A 17,940-nucleotide genomic window follows, 5' to 3' on the forward strand; every position below is an offset into this window, starting at 1 on the left:
AATCTGCATTCACAGACAGAATGTGTTTCCAATAATATTTTCTATTAATAGAGTTCTGTGGACAGATTATTTGCCACTTATCAATCTTTTTGTCCCAGCATGCCACTTCTTTCCCTTTCTCCTGTTACTAGTGAAAGACCCTGTAAAATAGTCTCCTTGTGCTTGGGAAATGTAAGGATTTGGGTTTTCACCTCTTAAAATGTAGGTTTTTTTTAAAACACAGGCTTTTGTATTTCACCACTTCCATGAAGTATGAGCATGTGGATATGGACAGCTGCTTTTTGTCAGAGAAGCCTAAACCAGCCATACAGCCAGAAGACATTGAGATTCAACCCGAACTTCAGGCTTTACCAGTTCCCCTGAGGCCTCTTACAGATACAAAAAAAGTATGTATTACAGCAAAGCTCTATTGCCTCTTCTAGAAAGTGTTCAACAGCAAGATGCATTTTAGCTTTGTGGAGAATTTTCAAAGTATGGACTGTGTATATTTGCTTCTTCTATGGTATGGAATGGTTCAATGAATGTGGATTTGAAATTATTATTTCCTATAGAAAAACTCTGATATAAACCTTTGTAGCAGGCTGTTGGCCTTTTGGAAGGGAGTTGTAGTTAGGTTTATCATTGTTCAGGCAGCAACACTAAAAAAGAAAAGAAAAAGTGGAGTGATAATCCCCCAGCAGAAGGACTTGACAGTAACTATTATCTTTAGTGTGTTCCTGCCAGAGTGGCTCCGTGTGGAGATTTGCATTAGCTGTGCAATTCAGCACTCACGTTTTCCTGGTCACACACATGCAGTCTCTTCTCTGTGTCAAAGAGGCGGCACAAACCATTCCAGAGACACACAGTGTCTGAATGCAGCTTGCATGGCACCTGTTTCCTCTCACACAGTCCCTGTTCGCAAGAGAGAAGGCAGCGTTACTTCTCTCCTTCTGCAGCTGCATATCTTTATAATGAAGTGTTTCCAAATCATCCTGAAATAATTTTTCTGTGGCAACAGAAAGCAGGATTTTACCCATTTCATACAACTGTGGCTATAAAAAGAAATAAGCTGTCCTTCTTAGAGCTAAAGTATAGCTTTGGCTCATACTCTGTTACTCAGCTCCCCATCCCCAAAATCATAACAAAAATGTGTGTCGTCACTTAATGGAAAATACTTCTACCAAGTCCATATGATTATCACACTGAAATTGTACTTGGTCTTCCAGCATTTGTTATCAAAAGGGCTATCAATTAAGGCAAATGGTGAATGAATACTTCTCAAACTGCAAACGTTTCTCAGCAGAAAAGACTAGTGCTGTCCATGAGGCATAGCTCAATCGTTAGAACTAGTTCTTTTTGAGCCTAAAGATAGCTCAGAATGATTAGGAGTTTAGCTAATGGATGTTGCTGTATACTTTGTGGTTATCATGGGGCTCAGTTTTGCTCCTTGCAAAGTTCTGCACAGGCACATTGCCATCTGATCGGCACCTGATACTATTCTTCTTAATAAAGTCCTTTCATTAACAGGTAGTTTGTGCAAAAGATGAGCTACCTGATCATGTTCAAGGTGCCCATCAGTTTGGACTTGCCAAAGGCAGCCACTTGACACTGCTCTTCAATCAGTCTACTGTCAGGAAGAAGTGAGTATATCTTGAATCACACATGCACACAGTGTGTTGTCTTGTATTGAGCTACAAGAAATGCAGTGATGGTTTTCATGAATGATCACTGCATTACCAGCTTTGAACACCTTGCTTCAGGTTTCTGTGGGTTCCTCATGGAAGAAGGTATCACAACCACCGCAATGTAATTAATGTGTCTTGTGGTCATGAGTTTAACTCATGGTCAGTACTGCATTTTTTCTCCCCTCAGACTTAAGAGCCCCCCTGTACCTTCTGTAAGTATTTTGATTTCTGTTTTCCACATACAGAGCTCAGCTGGTCCCTGCTCCTTTGACTGATGCAGATAACATCTTGCCCTCTCCTCTGGATTTTCTGCAATTGCACCTTGCATGTCTGCTTCACTCGCCAGGTCACTGAAGGAGCTGAGACTACTGAGAAGAATTGTTCTGTTGAGACTTAATGTGTGGCAGCTTCTCTGCCACTCTTGTTTGTCCCAACAAGGTCCCCAAAACACAGCCTTCAAGCTTACTTGCATGTGCTTCTTTCAACTCAGGAAGCCTCTGCAGGCATTGAGAAAAGAGCATTTTTTGCTTCTAGCCCTTCTGTTGTAGCTATTGAACATAAGGACGTTGTGGAGGATTGATGCTATGTAGTCTGAACCTGGTGTCTCTATAATAAATGGCTCAATCAGCTCTTCTACCTTGTAAGCCTCCCTCTGTTCTCAGTCTGCCCATTATATCCCAGCAAGCCTGGCTGATAGTAATGAATAGCATCACATTGCCCTGGAATTCATTCCTTTCTTGGGGCAATAGGCAAGCCTGCAGCCGCAAACAGCTGAGCCTGTCCCTCTTAAAGCCCAGCTCACTGTGACAAGCACTTTTTCTGTCTCTGAGAGGTACAGCACTGATTTCTATTATGAAATACGTTATAGGTCATGCTTTCTTAGAATCAATGCAAATTCTACTTTTCTGGTCTTTCTAATAATAAATTTCCTTTCATAGTAATAAATCGGTTGAGGCTGTTCTCTGCGTCCAGAAAAGCTGTTTATCAATGTAGAAGAAACATCTTTCAGTAACACTGAATTTTTATTGTCTAGACTTTCTGTCCAGCTGAATCTCAGAACCTTTGCCTCCAGTGGCCTGATTTACTACATGGCTCACCAGAACCAGGTTGATTATGCAGCCCTACAGCTTCATGGGGGACAGCTCTATTTCTCATTTGATCTAGGCAAAGGAAAAGCAGTAGCTTTTCACCCTGCTGTTATCAGTGATGGAAAATGGCATACGGTAGGTAGTCACCAATCTTGTACTCCACTTTCTCTTCCCTATAGTTACTGGGATGTTTTTTCCCTGCTGTTCCTGTACACTTTCTGTGTTGCAAAGGCAAACAGGTTTTCACCCAGTCATGAAACCATTCAGATAACTTGTGTTTGAGTATAATTATTTCCTTTTTAAATTCTTATTAATTATGCATCAATTCCAGCTTCCAAATACTGTCAAGTATCTCAGATTATTTAGAAATAAAATCGTTCGCCAGCTATGTAGTAATGGTCATCTTCACCAGAGAAGAACCCAACAGAGGGGTCTAGAGACTCTGACTTTTTCCACAGAGAGCTTTCTGTGCACTGTGTCACCAAAGACCTACAACTGAGTGTGTGACAGGGTGAAAGATTTGTGGGTGCACAGTTTCTTCTTTCTCCCACTTACCGCTTAATACCTGAGCATGACATAGCAGCTAGTGCTAACAGGGAATCACTCCCTTTCCTTGGTTGATGCAACATGAGAAATGTAGACATTTGGAATGAATGAAGGCTGGAGGGGGAGGACTTGGCATAAGGAGAGTTTGAGGAGAAATTATGGTTACAGCTTTCAGGTGTCACATACCATTCAGGGCCTTCTGTACAAAGACTCTGATCAGCCTCTATTGGCCCAGTTCCTCTGAGCAACCCACCTGCTGCTGGCTCTGGCTTTCTTTGTGATAAATGGCTGTGATGTCTGCATGAGTTTTAAAAGCAACTCTGACAACATTACTTTTCCTTAAGGCAGGTGAGGATGACAGTAGTCATCCTGCTAAGCTTCCCTTCCCTTGTCCGTATGTGAAGCCTTAACTCCAGGAAGTGGCTTCTGTGGGACAAAGTGATGGATGACACAAAGCTGCCACCTCTCTTAGGTACCCTGGGAATCAGCAGAGTGTAATTTTTGCTTTTCATATATAATCAGCAGAAGAAAAACCAGCAAAAACTAACATAAAGAAAGCAAACGTGAACTTCTGTCAGAGAGAGGTATCACAGTTAAGCTCTGCTGCCTACACTGAAAGGAAGAACACTCCGAGATTTACAGCTGCATGTTTAAATATACTCATGTAAAACTCATACTCACACTCTCCACTTCTAAGAGATAAATAGATTACATATGAGAGCTGGCCTACCTTTACTACCCAGGACATAAAAGCATGAGCTTGAACTTTTTTTGGAGACTAAGGCTGAGTCACACCACTTCACAGCTGGGGGTGATTATTGCAGTAGCTCTACAATCAATTTAAGCTAATATGCATTGCTGCCAGAAGAAGCACTTCTTTCCATTCTCTGTCATCTGCTCATATCACCCTGCTGTACCACTTTATCCCCTTACCAACCCAAATGTTCTTGAAATCTCACGTTGAACCTGGTCAGGATTCTGACTGGGGCTAAAAGTAACCAGGGAAGAATAAATGGCTAGCTGGCTTCAAATAAAGTCCCTCACCTGTGTGTGAGTAATTGCTTTAGTGCAAGGAAGGCATAGGGGCATCAATGAACAAGATGGACAGAACTGGGAGGCTTTTTTGGTCATAGCAAATTCAGTACTGCCCATCATAAAATTACAGCATAGGAGCTGCTGTAGGGCTGCACTTCAGAGAGCTAAGATGGCTCAGCTGGTGGGCGGCACAATAATTGCAGAAGACCAGCACAGTACTCCGCTCTTCAAACTCAGTGATGTACTCATATCCTAAGGCAATAAACTAGTGGTTTTAAATAATGATTCTTAAGAGACTAAAAAACTTATGCAGAACAACATGTGATCATTGTGAGCCCTTGGGGAGGCAAGGAAGCAGTTTAGCTACTCAGTTGCATTCTGAAATGGCCTCAGCTTCGCACTGAATTTCAAGAGGATCATCAGTACGGTAGTATGTCAAAGCAATCTGTCCTGGTTTTGGCTGGGATAGAGTTAATTTTATTCCTAGTAGCTGGTATAGGTCTGTGTTTTGGGTGTAGTATGAGAGTAATGTTGATAACACACTGGTGTTTCAGTTGTTGCTAAGCAGTGTTTATACTAGTCAAGGACTTTTTAGCTTCCCATGCTCTGCCAGGTGCACAAAAAGCTGGGAGGGAGCACAGCCAGGACAGCTGACCCAAACTAGCCAAAGGGCTATTCCATACCATATGACATCATGCTCAGTATATAAAATGGGGGGAGTTGGCTGGGGGGCAGCGATCGCTGCTCAGGGACTGGCTGGGCATCGGTCAGTGGGTGGTGAAGAATTACATTGTCCATCGCTTGTTTTGTGTATTCTTTTATCATTATTATTATTTTATCTTCCTCTGCTGTCATATTAAACTGTCTTTATGTCAACCCATGGGTTTTACTTCTTTTTTTCCGATTCTGTCCCCCTGGGTGAGTGAGCGGCTGTGTGATGCTTAGTTGCCAACTGGGGTTAAACCACAACACAATCTAACCACTAAAAAATTGTCTTGCTTGCTTCTATGGCAAATGATGACTAGGTAACTAATTCTGCTTACTGATTCATGTTTGCATGCTGTCATTTTTTCCAGATAAAGACAGAATACGTTAAAAGAAAAGGTATAATAATTGTGGATGGACAGGAATTGGTAGCAGTCAGTGCTCTGGGAGATGGTAGCACTTTGGATGTGGAGGGGAAGCTCTACGTGGGAGGACTGCCCTTAGACTACGTGCCGAAGAGTCTTGGGAATGTAAGAAGGTTTGGGGTGGTGGGGAATCTCGGACGTTTTGCAATACCAGAATGAGTATACTGCATCAAACCCATCTAATTCAGTATCCTGTCTCTGACAGTGGCAAAAAAGAAGTACTTAGGGAAAGAAACAACAAAGAAAGTAATGACCCCTTACCAGATAAATCTTTCCAGCTTTCTATGGTTTAGCGACTCTAGCTAGAGCTTGTATCCTTATGTTTTAGTAATAGCCCAAAATAGATTTTTTTTCTTCTATCAATCTCTCTGTTAAAAATGGATAAAGAAAATAAATTCCTGTGTTTCATAGTATAAGATAAAAAATGACCTAGAATCTCATACATTTTTGTACCTAAGCCCTATTTTATTCAAATAGGAATTAGGTGCCTTAAATATCTCTGAAAGGCTGGGTTTAGCTGCCTGAGCCTAAAACGTACTTTTTATACATGCCTTTAGAGGGCAGGTTTTTGTCCTTGTGCAGCCCATTATCTCAGAGAGGATTCCAGTGATGATAACGATGTTTCTCAATTCCTGGGCGTACTTTCTTCTCCCATGCTTTTTAATTGGATAATGGGGCTAATGAGTATTTTAATACTTTGAATCTGCAATTCCTGAAAATAGTGAGAAATTCTAATGAATCTTTCTGCTTGCAAAATGTCATACAAAATATTGATTTATTTGTTAATTTGCTGAAGCATGTTTGGAATGTCTTTAACAGTTGGATGTATCCCTGCTCACATTCAAGCAAATACAATTGTTTCTAAATGTTATAGAGAATGTATACCGTGCTTCTAAACAATATTTATTTTGACTCTAAGACATTATGTACATTTGTAACCTTATATAAGTATATGTAATAATAGAAATGTAATTACAAAAATATTTTAGATCCTGCTGTGTTTTGTTCAGAGAATTTATTTACTATAACATCAGGTGAATCACTGAGAGAGCATTGCAGCAGTTTGTGTTGCACATTAACTCTTATATTTCGATATGCTTAGGTGACTCACAGTATTCCTGCCTGCATTGGTAGCCTGACTATTAATAGTAAACAACTGGACAACGAGAGCCCTGTCTCCATCTTTGCTGTGAATAAATGCTATGTAACAGTGCAGGACGGTACTTTCTTTGATGGGAGTGGCTTTGCTGCTCTTGGTAAGTGTCATTAAATGAAAGCAGTACCTTACTGAATTAATGGTAATGAAAATGTACTCTTATTAGGTTTTGCTGGAACAGTGTGTAATTAATTGACTCCTCATACAAAGAGTGCATGTCCTGCATATGTATTTCTAATTGAGTCCCTTTACTCCATACGTCCAAAAGTGGCCATTTCTGCAAAGGGCTATTTTCCACAAAGGAAAGAGCTAATGATTCTAGCACTGGGAAAGAAATGAACTACCTCTTTCTTCAGCTACAAATATTCATGTTCATGATGTTAAGTTAAGGTCTGTTAAAGGGTATAAAGACAAAAGATGTAGGGGACTTGTGAAGTAACGTGAAGGACTCTTGTTCTTCACTGTTTCTTACAAATGAGATAGAATGTATTAAATCTCAATGGAAGAAAACTAATTTGGGAATGTATCATTTCCAGTATAAAATCTGAATTACGACTTTGGAAAACTTACTTTCCAGAGGTTCCGCAAGGTCATGTCCCAGCAGAGTAATTAACAAGCTTTTTAGGCCTTTTAAGGATAGTGTATGTATTCTACTTTGTACTGTGGGTTACAAGTCTTCATTTACAAGCTTATAACTTCTTTTCAGTCAGAGAAGGCTACAAAGTCCGGTCGGATGTGAACATCACACTGGAGTTCCGTACGACAGCGGTGCATGGTGTTCTCCTTGGGGTCAGCAGTGCTAAGGTTGATGCCATTGGACTGGAGATTGTAAATGGGAAGGTAGGCTGCCCTGTGCTGGCACACTATTTTCATAAGGCTTGCTTAAAACTGGGAGGCTAGAACTGTTGGGTAGCACTAAATAGACACCAGTGAAAAGTGGTGGAGGCAAAATATCCAAACCAAATCCCCACAGAACAAGTATGGGACAGACTTTCAGTCTCGAGGTTTCTCATCACCATCATATGATAAAATGTGAGATTAGCAGAAGTGACTGGAACTTTTTTGCCTTTTTAATTAGTATAATTTATGTTAGTTTGCAGCCACCGTGACCTTCGGTACTGCATACCTTGTATGTTAGACCAAATATATATCTTACAGCTTAATACTTTTTCTGCCATAGAGCTACACTTGTCCTTGCTAAACATATTATTGCATGTGCAAAGCACCCTGTTTTGTACTTCTTCAATATTCATGAGCAATTAACTCTCTCTCTACTTCTACTGGCCATTATGCTCCATAAACCTTTTAACAATCAATACATAGTTCTCCACTCGTCTCCTGCATAAAAAATGTATACTTGATTGCTCTTAAGTATTTATTTTTCTCAGAAATAGCTCATTTTTTATTCAAAACTTCCTAGCTAGAGACAATGTTAAATATCACTGTTTCTGTGGGACATACTTTCTTAGGTAATATTTACATAGTAATCCTCAGCACAGAGTTGAGGAAATGTCTACTGCTTTGAAAAATAAATACATGAAATGAATCAATACATGTATTGGCAATGACAAGTGCTTTCAGTCCATTTTCTTTCTCTTCAGTTAGATACAGTGGATCTTCTTTCAGATCGGAAGTCTTAACTTCTGTGAGAAAATGACTTGATTGGTATTTGTAAGAAACATTGAAATCCCAAGTGAAGTATACCAAGCTAACCCAATGGACCATTGCATGGATATATCTGTCTTTTAGATTTTAAAGATACTTCAATAAGGACACAGTCTATCTATCAAAGTAAACTTTAGCTTTGTATAATTACCAAACATTAAAACGGAAATCTCTGCACCAGCATGATTGTGCTTTTATCTAGGCAAATTAGTTCATGTATTCTTACTTTATGTCTTCATTGGCATCTGGCTGTTTATACAGGTTTTATTCCATGTCAACAATGGAGCTGGCAGAATAACAGCTACATATGAACCAAGAGGCACAAATAGTTTATGTGATGGAAAATGGCACAAGCTTCAAGCAAACAAAAGCAAACATCGCATTTCACTGATAATTGATGGGAATTTGGTTCAAACTGATAATCCCTACATCCAGTCAACATCTGCAGATACGAACAATCCCATTTATGTTGGAGGCTATCCTGGTAGGTACAATAATATTTCTTTTCCCTTCTCTCCCTCCTGCTCTCACTGTCTCTTATAAGAATGACTCTTTAACACATGCGCTCTCTCCCTCCCTTCCTCCCATCCTGCTCCCCCCCCTTTCCCTTGCTTGCTTGCTCTGATACATGAAGTTCATGATTGAGTTGTAAATCCTAGTTACCATTTTCCGCATTGTCACTGAGATCACAGCATATTAATATTTGTGTATGCTTCTTTGTAGATAACTGCATTTAGCTGTTCAGTGTGTTGGCAAGATTAACTGAACTCATATCACTTTCCTACACAAACCTGCTCCTTAGTTTCTGAGAAGGATTTCCTCCACATGGTTTGTCTTTCACAGTCTCTCTCAGACTTCACAATATCCCTGCCTGTGTATGCTGAGGTGTGGTTCTCTTGCAGTCAAATTCATATTAAGGCTTTCCTTCACATTCATCTAAGTAAGGTTTCTATAGTGCTCTTCTCTGCTTTATTTTTGGTAATGTTTCATGTGAGGGGCTGTGCAGGCAGAAGTCAAGCTGCTGCCGTTGAATGTGTATTTCCCTTGTTCTGTGCAAATTCCCTTCTGAAGTCTGTCAGTCATACTATGATAGTAACACAAAAAATGTATAATTGAATTACTTTCCAATTAAGTTATGCAACTCATTAGTTGATAATTTGAGCCAAGACAATGCATTCATTAAGAGGATTGAATTTTGAACATCATGAGTTTGGCCTTTTTGCAGGCATGCTTTTTAATGGACACATCAATACTGAGAGTGAGTAGGCTTCAAATAGTTTTGACTATCTTAATGCTTTTAAAAGTAGCATAAAATGCCCATATACATTTGTCTCTGAAACAGCTGTTACAGTTCATCAGTTCAGATATTTCCATTTGTGTGAAAACAGTGTGATGAGGTCTGAAGGGCAAACTTGGCTTTTAAATATTTGGAAAGCTTTAGGGATAATAGCTTGAAATGTTACAGAGCCTTCTGTTGGACAAGGTTTTGGTGCTTTATGAAAAATGAATTAATGCTCGTTAACCAGATCTTGATTAATATTTGGTCTTCCTCAAATACCAAAGTGGTCTTATCAGCATCTTGTGAACTTTTTTTTTTAAAAAAAAATAGGGTAATGTGATGCTAATTGTTCTTTCAGTGCTCTATCTGACAAGGTTAGGTTTGTAGAGAAGAGAAAAATTCTTCAGTTTAGTTGAGTACTGCAGAAGTGGAATGAATTGTTTCACAGGTTATATGGAAAAAAAGAGTTGGACTCCCTACCAAGGTCATGTTTTGGTTTGCCAATGGAGTCTATGACTGTGTACAGCTCAGCTGTTGCTTCATATTCTGCCAGTTTCAATTATGACTTGGAAGACACCTATGCAGAGTGGCTTTCTCCTCTGTTTTCCCCTCTCTTGTCCCTGGGACAAATTATTTCTGCAAACTCTGCACAAGTTATCCCAGTTCATGGCTTATGCTTGAAGGCAGCAGTGACTGTCCGTGATGGGATGTCCCAGATCATCCAAACATGAATGGAACTTGGTGCTCCTCAGGTGTTGGTTTAATCTCTTGTTTGAGAGGGAGGGCAAGCAGTTGAGTAATAACCTGGATCTTTGTATTGTTTCAGTTCACCAGAAACAGATTCTACATATTTCATGGTTTTGTTGTTTTTTTTGTTTTTTTTTTTTCCAGCTGATGTGAAGCAAAACTGCCTCACGAGCAAGAGCTCATTCCATGGCTGTTTGAGAAACCTTGTGTTGACCAAGGGCCAACAGGCAGAATTGTTTGACTTTAGCAGAGCTTTTGACCTGCGTGGAGTCTTTCCTCATTCCTGCCCTGGGGCTGAGCACTGAACTGCAGCAAAGCCTGTCTGGACTGAGAGCGGGTTTTTTTTTGTTGATCTGTTATTTTTCATTCTCTTTTTGTAATGAAAAGAAGAAGAACCTGCATCTCTTTGATTTTCTGGTTGTTTTCCAACTCAGGTCATTTATTTTTTTTAGTCCGAAGCTCTATGTCTGCATTTTAAGTAAACGACAAATACCTCTATTACAATGTTAATGGCATTAATTGGGTATTTTTCTTTTGGGAATTTTTATTAATCAGTGTTTACAGTATGTTTTGGTTTGATTACTTGACAGTATTTCATTTTATTGCTTGTTGGTCATTTTATAAAAAAGTAATAATTTTGGACCACATAATAAAACTACAATAAACTGTGCATTATTTCATGTAGTTTAGTTGTCCACACATTTCAGTTAGAAGAAAAAGAGCCTGAAGGCTAAGAAGTGAAAAGTACAAGTGGGTAGAGTCCAGCAGAGGGAGCAGGAGACTAAAGGCATAATTTTGAAGGTCTCATATTCAGAGTCTAATGAATAGAATTTTCTTATTTATACTTTAAATAAATACCTTTTCCTTCTGTCTTAATATCCAGTGCTTCCAACCCCCATTATAGCCACATTGTCTAGGAGGACTTTGTTCCTCTTTATGCTTTTATGTAATCAGTTGCAGGACAAGCAGCAACTCCCCAGCACAGACACGCATATGGCATGTTGTGTTGGTGAAGAAACGATTTGGGTCTGGCTTGGGAACAACTATGTATTTTGGCGATGAGAACTAATGCATCTTTCTTGGCAAAACAGTATTTCTTACAGGACACAGGGAAGGACCTTTTGGTGCTCTGTGATGCCTAATTCACATGCCAGTCAGCAGTTCTATCTTTACCTTTTCCTACTGTGTCTGCCTCTGTTTCTAAAATGAGGCTTCCAGTAGTGGCGCTTGAGCCAGGTTTGGGGGACACACACTCGATCTGACTCAAGTAAGGACATCCATTCATCAACTGGCCGGATTATGGAGCAGTGACAGCCATGTCTCGTACTTGAAGATGCATCTATCATAAACATAGTTCTTTACAAGTCACTTCTATCTCCTTTTTCTCTTTGAACTAGCAGTATTTTTGTTTGCTCCTTACAATTTTGTTTGGCTTTTACTATGCATTTTTACAACTTGTTCTAAAGTTGGTTTTGCTCTATGGATTTCATACTAGTTTAAAAAATACTGGCTCAAATGAAACCCCAAAGCAAGTTTTTCATTGATTTCAATGAGGCAGGACTCCAAGCAGTGTCATTTTGTACGTTGCATCGAGGTAATCCAAGAGAAGACCTCCTGGAGCAAAGAATTGCTCCACTTGAGCAAGGATGGCAGGATGTCATCCTTTGTGTAGCTAGCTGTTCGGGTGCTGTAACAACGGAGTTGCCTTTAAGACAGATTCACCACTGCTTTTTGCAATTTCTGTCACCTGCTTCTATCTGAAAACCACGTGTTTAGATTTGAAGAGCTTGCTTTGTTTGTATTGTTTTTATTTTTGACATGGATACAATACAATGGACACATTCTGGTGTACAAATACACTTACGTGTGGGCTTACTTCAACAAAACACATAACATAATGGGGATTGTAAGGGAAACATACATACAAACATTTTGCTTTGATTAGTGGCATCATATTATTTTCCAGAGAAGACACACATTAATGGAAAGCCATTGAAAAATAAAAACTGAAAGACAGTGTGTTTGTATTTGTTATCTATTAACCCCAAGATCTGATCTCAAAAGGTTCACGTTACAAGCAGTAATTGAGGCAACATGCTTTGGGTAAAATTTCATCCATATCCTGAAATATGTCTTTTAATATATGTTTTTTTGGTAATTTCCAAATCTTGCCCCTTAGAAGGAGGAACATTTTATCAATGTAAAAAACTAGTGGAGAGGTGAAATTAATAATAGAAAGTTTTGGAATATTAAACCCCTAAGCCAAATATTTTTCCTGGAAAATGCAGAGTGAGGTAGTTAATATTATACATAGACAGAGACACATTTGCACACACGCACACATTCTAATGACATTAGCTGCATAAACAGGTTAGAGCATTCCAGTCCTACTTCTTGCAATACTCTCTCTCTCTTTCTCTATGTGTTGATATGCAAAATGCTGTCTTTGTAGAACCATGGAGTACATAAATGCTTGAGGCATCTTTGGAGTTTGCTGAGTAAGTTTCTCCCTGCTTCCTACCACTTTATTATTAATAGCTTTCCACATAACGTTGCTTTTTTGTTAGGTGACAATCCTATCGTAACTTGGTTTCAACTTCAGCTGCTGTTAGGAGGAGCAAAATTCCAGGTGCCTCCACCAGCATTTTGAAATATAAGGCCCAAAGTTGAGACCTCATATTCAAAAATGTCGTAGAGATTGTTCAGTTTGCGTATTAAATCAAGCTAGTGTACCACAACAACACAAAACAACTTAATGTGTAACGGTATTAACCACAGTACCCGTGGGTCATTAGGTCCATTTGTATCAAAAAATAATTTTGCCATTCTGTTTCAGAGGCAGCAGGTATTTGGCCATGCTGTAGTAGTCTGGGCACTGTATGTAGAATCTAGTTTATATGCTAATATGCATGTCTTATGAAGTTATAGGCAATTTTAGTATAAAACACGTGTTCACAGGATGGATTTCATTACATCAGATTTGGCTTTCCGAAGTTGCAAAGTGGTAAAAGGTGAAAGTCTTCCAAAACCTGCTTCTATCCTGTGTGGATTACAGTGAGATCTATTTCAGAAGTAATTTTGATGAAGTCCTCACTTCAGGGTCCAGGACATGCTGAGGAAGTTACAGTGTGAGCACATGGCTGCTCTGTACTTTCCCTTGCCGCGGCCATTGAGAACACAGAATGAAGTGAGTGGGCAAGATGGAGGAGGTCATGTATTTGTCTGAAAGTACTGTAGAAAGTTATCTCATTTGCTACATCATTTCAAATTCTTTAGTTAATGTTTAGGCTTTCTGTATAGTCATAAAAGCTCTTCCATTGGCTATAAATACAACGATGCTTAGCATTTATATGATGCTCTTCATATTCAAAGCACTTTGCACATAAAATCCCTTTGCTGAGTTTGTCCTTCCTAGATGGATGTTTATAACTCCTGTTCTGCTCAGGGAATTGTTTGGCTGCATCCGAGAGTGGAATTTAACTCAACTAATTCTCATGTTACCTTTATAAGGAAAGGACTACTGTTTTACAGCTAAAAGAAAAGGGCATCATAGTACAAAGAGTTGTCCATTGCCACGGAGGGAGCTAAAGGGAATCGGGAACAAAGCACTTGACAAAACATTTATACTTAGCCTTATGAACAAACCACAGATCTACTGTCTCATATACTTAAAATAAATAGTTGTCAAAATAAGCAGCGTATTGTATAATACAACTGTCCTGGTCTTAACCTGGCTGCAACTGTGCATCCATTAGTGTTCAGAAAAAAAAAAAAAATTGGAAAGTTAAAAATTTCATTGTTTGAAAGAAAATGAAAGAATAATGTTGCTAAATTTTATCATTTTTAATCTCGAGAAGGTAAGAAAGACAGACAGGATCTGCTCTCTGTAGACATTGTTGCTGGTAAAATTACTGATTCAATGTTGATTTCTTTTACTGAGAACTAACAATGAAAGTTAAATACTGCAGAACATGATTAACTTTGAACCAGAAGCAGGGTTTCTAGAGTGTGAAAACCTTCATCACACAGCTTCAGCAGAGCATCACAAGTTACAGGTTTCTCCACAGGACGGCATACTTTATGTTCACCTGGAGGACTTGGTTCAGAACGCTTTTACATTGCTACCTGGTAAACAGAGCACCAGCTTCTGCCTCACCTGTGTGTCCAGATCAGGAACAAAACCCACTGCTCAGGCTGTGGGTGAATTCATTGTGCAATATCATCATCCAATGACGGAGACATTGCAGTGCAGCTGAAGGCAACAATGAAGTTCCTGTTTTTTGTGTAAGACAAAGATGAAAAAAATACTTGCAGTTTTCCAGAGACTTGTGATTTCCCTACTCAACAAGCATGCTTTAGGTCTGTAAAGTATAGCCAAAACCCAGAGGATTAGGTGAAGAATAGTGCTCACCCTTGTGACTGGCTACAAGCTAGGCATACTGTCTAACATTTGCTGTGCTGCATTCCCAATGCAGTTGCAGCCCGTTGTTCTCTTGTCAGCCGGCGTGTTTTCATAGACTGCATGCCATCTGTAAAAGGAGCTGCAATTTGCTATGTGTTTGTAAAACCTCCAGCACAACTGGGCCTAGTTTGGCTATGGTTTTAAGGCCCTAATGTGTAAATGTTAAATAAGAGTATTAAATCCCTCTGCTCATTGGAAGCTCTTTTTCTTCTCCATGCTGTGTTATACAAGATCCGGACAAAGTTCTCTCTTCTTAATGCAGCTGAATAGTATAAAAGTTGCTTACATATTAAAGCTAAAATAAACAAAAGAAAAAGGATTGGGTTACAAATTAAGAAACTATAAAGTTTAACAAAAAAGGTGATGGCTGTAAGTGGCACCATTAACACATATATTATGGCATTACACAGACTTAAATCTGAGACTATCGAGTAAAAGATGGAGCCAGGGCAATATGCCCCTTCTCACCTAGCATTTGTTTCCCGAAGCTTGTGTGTGTGACCGGGGAAGGAAGGAGAAAATGTTTTGGGGCGCTACAATTGCACACAGTAATATGATCCAGACAGACGATTTTGGAAGACTGGTAGTAATATATACAGTGGTACGTACATAAAGCAGTATAGCTGTCTATACAGTAGTTCTTCCTCCTGCCTCCCTCCCTCCCCCAGCATCAGGGACTCATGAGGAGTGACCGAGAGACATAAATATTGCAGTAATGCACACTGTACGGATTGACTTTCAGCAGAAAGGTTTGATTTTGTCACACAGCTACGTCTTGGCACTGCTGCAGGTCGAGCTCCTCTCTTCCATGTTTGACAGATACCTTCTCTTCTTGAGTGTCTCTGTGATGCTTCTGTGATACACTGTGGTCGGTAGTGTTTCATACATCCGTGGATGCCACTGGATTCTTTCCTTTCCAAAAATTCATGTTCTAACACCAGGTCAGGAAACAAACAACTCCATATGCAACGCGTTGTTTTCTGTGCTTCCGTACCTTGGTCCGTCCTCTTTAACTCCTCGGCCAACTGGCACAAGTGTAATCCATATGAAAGCATAACTGGTGTGATATTTTCAGATGGTCCAGAAGCTGGAGTGATAATGCTTATACCAAAAGTAGTACATGGCGAACATCAGTTGGACAGTACAGTAGGAAGGAATGATATCCTGTAGCTACCATTTTGTTTTGTCTCTGCCAAGAGCTTCTTAAAATGACAGGCATCACTGTCGTCCATTTGGCTTTTGTCCAGTCCGCTGCAGCCTTCTGCTTCAGCTTGCTTTTGGTTTTATCACCCATTCTGCCTGAGGATTTGCGCGGTAAACATCTAACATGTAGGCATCTGGATCCAAACAGTGCTGGCCTGAAACAGAAATCGACAGCCATGAATCATAGGATGTTTTGAGCATGTTAGTAAATGGGACAGAGATATGTTAAAATGTCCTTGAATGTATCTCCGGCTTGCACATAGCGAGCCTAGTTTGCTGTGTCCAACTGACATCTTGCCCGGATACAGACAGGGGCTTGGGTAAATTTGCCAGTGATTTTACTCAGCGAGAGTCATGAATTCACTTTCACTTCCAGGCAGGATACCCTGCATTATGCTGACTTATTGACAAGGTGTTTAGTCAAATGGTGAACAAATATTATGGTGAAGCATTAACAACACTGTTACTGTAAGTGCCACAGTACGTTTTTTTTATTTCTTTGGACTTACTGGGCTGGAATTACAACTCGGTAACTTTGTTTCTACACTATTTTTAAATGCTGAAAAAGTAGCTCTGTAAACCATGTGTTCCTATCCACAGGATCTTGCAAAGAGATGTAGAGACTCTATCAAGGTTTTTGGCAGTTGCTGTTTGGCTGGTTAAAAAAAAAAAAAAAAAAAGTCCTCTGAAGTCTGGCTGTTTGAGGGTTTCTTTAGGTGGTGACTGGGACTAGGAGTTGGGTGGCTGGGGAGTCCCTGCTGCCTTTGCCACAGGAAGAGGCATTTGGTGCCTCTTAATTGAGTTAAGCTGATTTGTTGGACTATATTGCATTTACACTGGGTGATGAAGCCATTTAACTGGTGAGGTTACATTGCTGTGGCACAAGGGATTATGGTAAAATTTCTGTACAGTTACATATAAGGTCACTGGGCTCCTAATGGTTTTATTGAAGTGAAAGAAATGTAAATGATTTAATGCATAATCGGTGGACTAAGGTACCCTGAAAGATCTAGGACTATAAAAATAATTTTAAATGAAGATGCAAATTAAATGTCCAGATTTTTGAAAGAGCATGGGGGGGAATACTTGGAATTGTTTCACAAGGCCTTTAGAATCTTCTGCTTTAGCATCAGTTGGTCATCCTGTTTAGCCATGCAAAACAAATCACTAATCAAATTTAGACTTTGTATATCTTCAGTAATAACGACTTTTCTTCTTGACTGCTGCTAAAGCAAGTCTGTGACGTTTTGTAATAACTTTATATAAACTGTTTAGAGCTGAATCTAGAAGAATTAAGGAATAATCTAATCAGACAGTTGACAAAAGACTCCAACAGAGCATCCAGAATTTTAATATCAATAGAGAAAGGAGAGAGTCAGAACTGCGCAATATCAAATTAAAATCTGGTTTTTGACCTTTAGGCCAGGAACTTGTGTGGCAAGCCACTGTTATTACAAAAATGTCACTGCATGAAACATGGAAGAAGACAAAATCCCTACTGCAAGGAATTTACAATCTAAATAAAGCACATGGATTAGTATGAGTATAGTATACCCATACCTGCAGGGGCTGAATTCTCAATTCTGTGTTTGTTATTTGGAGGAGGTTAACACTTAAGTACAGTGAGGAAGAAATAGGTCTCAGGAAAAGGCTTGACAGCAAGGTGGAATGTGCTCACGAGAGGAAGACTAAAGATCTCTTAACCATGGAAAAATGCTCAATTATGAGAGTGAGAGAGGTAAGCAAAAGGTCAGATGAATTTGGCAAGACTGTCAGGAGTCCTGCTGAGATCCAGCCACCAGGTCAGTACCTCCTGCACAGTGCCCCTTCAGTCATGCTGGAGTTGGAAGGAATCGTTACATTGATTTTAACAGCTTTTGGGACAGACTCCTTCCCTGCAGATGGACTGGAAGGGAGGAGAGACCCAGCTGTGTGAAAACAGCACTGCCCTGAGGTGTTTTACGA

The 17,940-nt window shown here is 39.6% G+C and overlaps 2 protein-coding genes across 2 annotated transcripts in view; one reads left to right on the plus strand and one right to left on the minus strand.

Annotated features, from left to right (window-relative positions):
* The window catches only part of LAMA1 (laminin subunit alpha 1), a 90,509-nt gene extending 79,894 nt beyond the window's left edge, over positions 1 to 10,615 (plus strand). The window contains exons 51-58 of the mRNA XM_075705051.1: positions 224 to 386; positions 1,507 to 1,619; positions 2,698 to 2,887; positions 5,410 to 5,568; positions 6,566 to 6,719; positions 7,326 to 7,459; positions 8,546 to 8,768; positions 10,455 to 10,615. Of these exons, the coding sequence (XP_075561166.1) occupies positions 224 to 386; positions 1,507 to 1,619; positions 2,698 to 2,887; positions 5,410 to 5,568; positions 6,566 to 6,719; positions 7,326 to 7,459; positions 8,546 to 8,768; positions 10,455 to 10,615 (1,297 nt within the window). The remainder of the gene's footprint in view (positions 1 to 223; positions 387 to 1,506; positions 1,620 to 2,697; positions 2,888 to 5,409; positions 5,569 to 6,565; positions 6,720 to 7,325; positions 7,460 to 8,545; positions 8,769 to 10,454) is intronic.
* A 5,423-nt stretch (positions 10,616 to 16,038) lies between these two features.
* The window catches only part of ARHGAP28 (Rho GTPase activating protein 28), a 72,492-nt gene continuing 70,590 nt past the window's right edge, over positions 16,039 to 17,940 (minus strand). Inside the window, exon 15 of the mRNA XM_009490722.2 lies at positions 16,039 to 16,130. Coding sequence (XP_009488997.2) covers positions 16,039 to 16,130 — 92 coding nt within the window. The remainder of the gene's footprint in view (positions 16,131 to 17,940) is intronic.

Source organism: Pelecanus crispus, chromosome 2 (genome assembly GCF_030463565.1).
Source record: "Pelecanus crispus isolate bPelCri1 chromosome 2, bPelCri1.pri, whole genome shotgun sequence".
NCBI classification, from domain to species: Eukaryota; Metazoa; Chordata; class Aves; order Pelecaniformes; family Pelecanidae; genus Pelecanus; species Pelecanus crispus.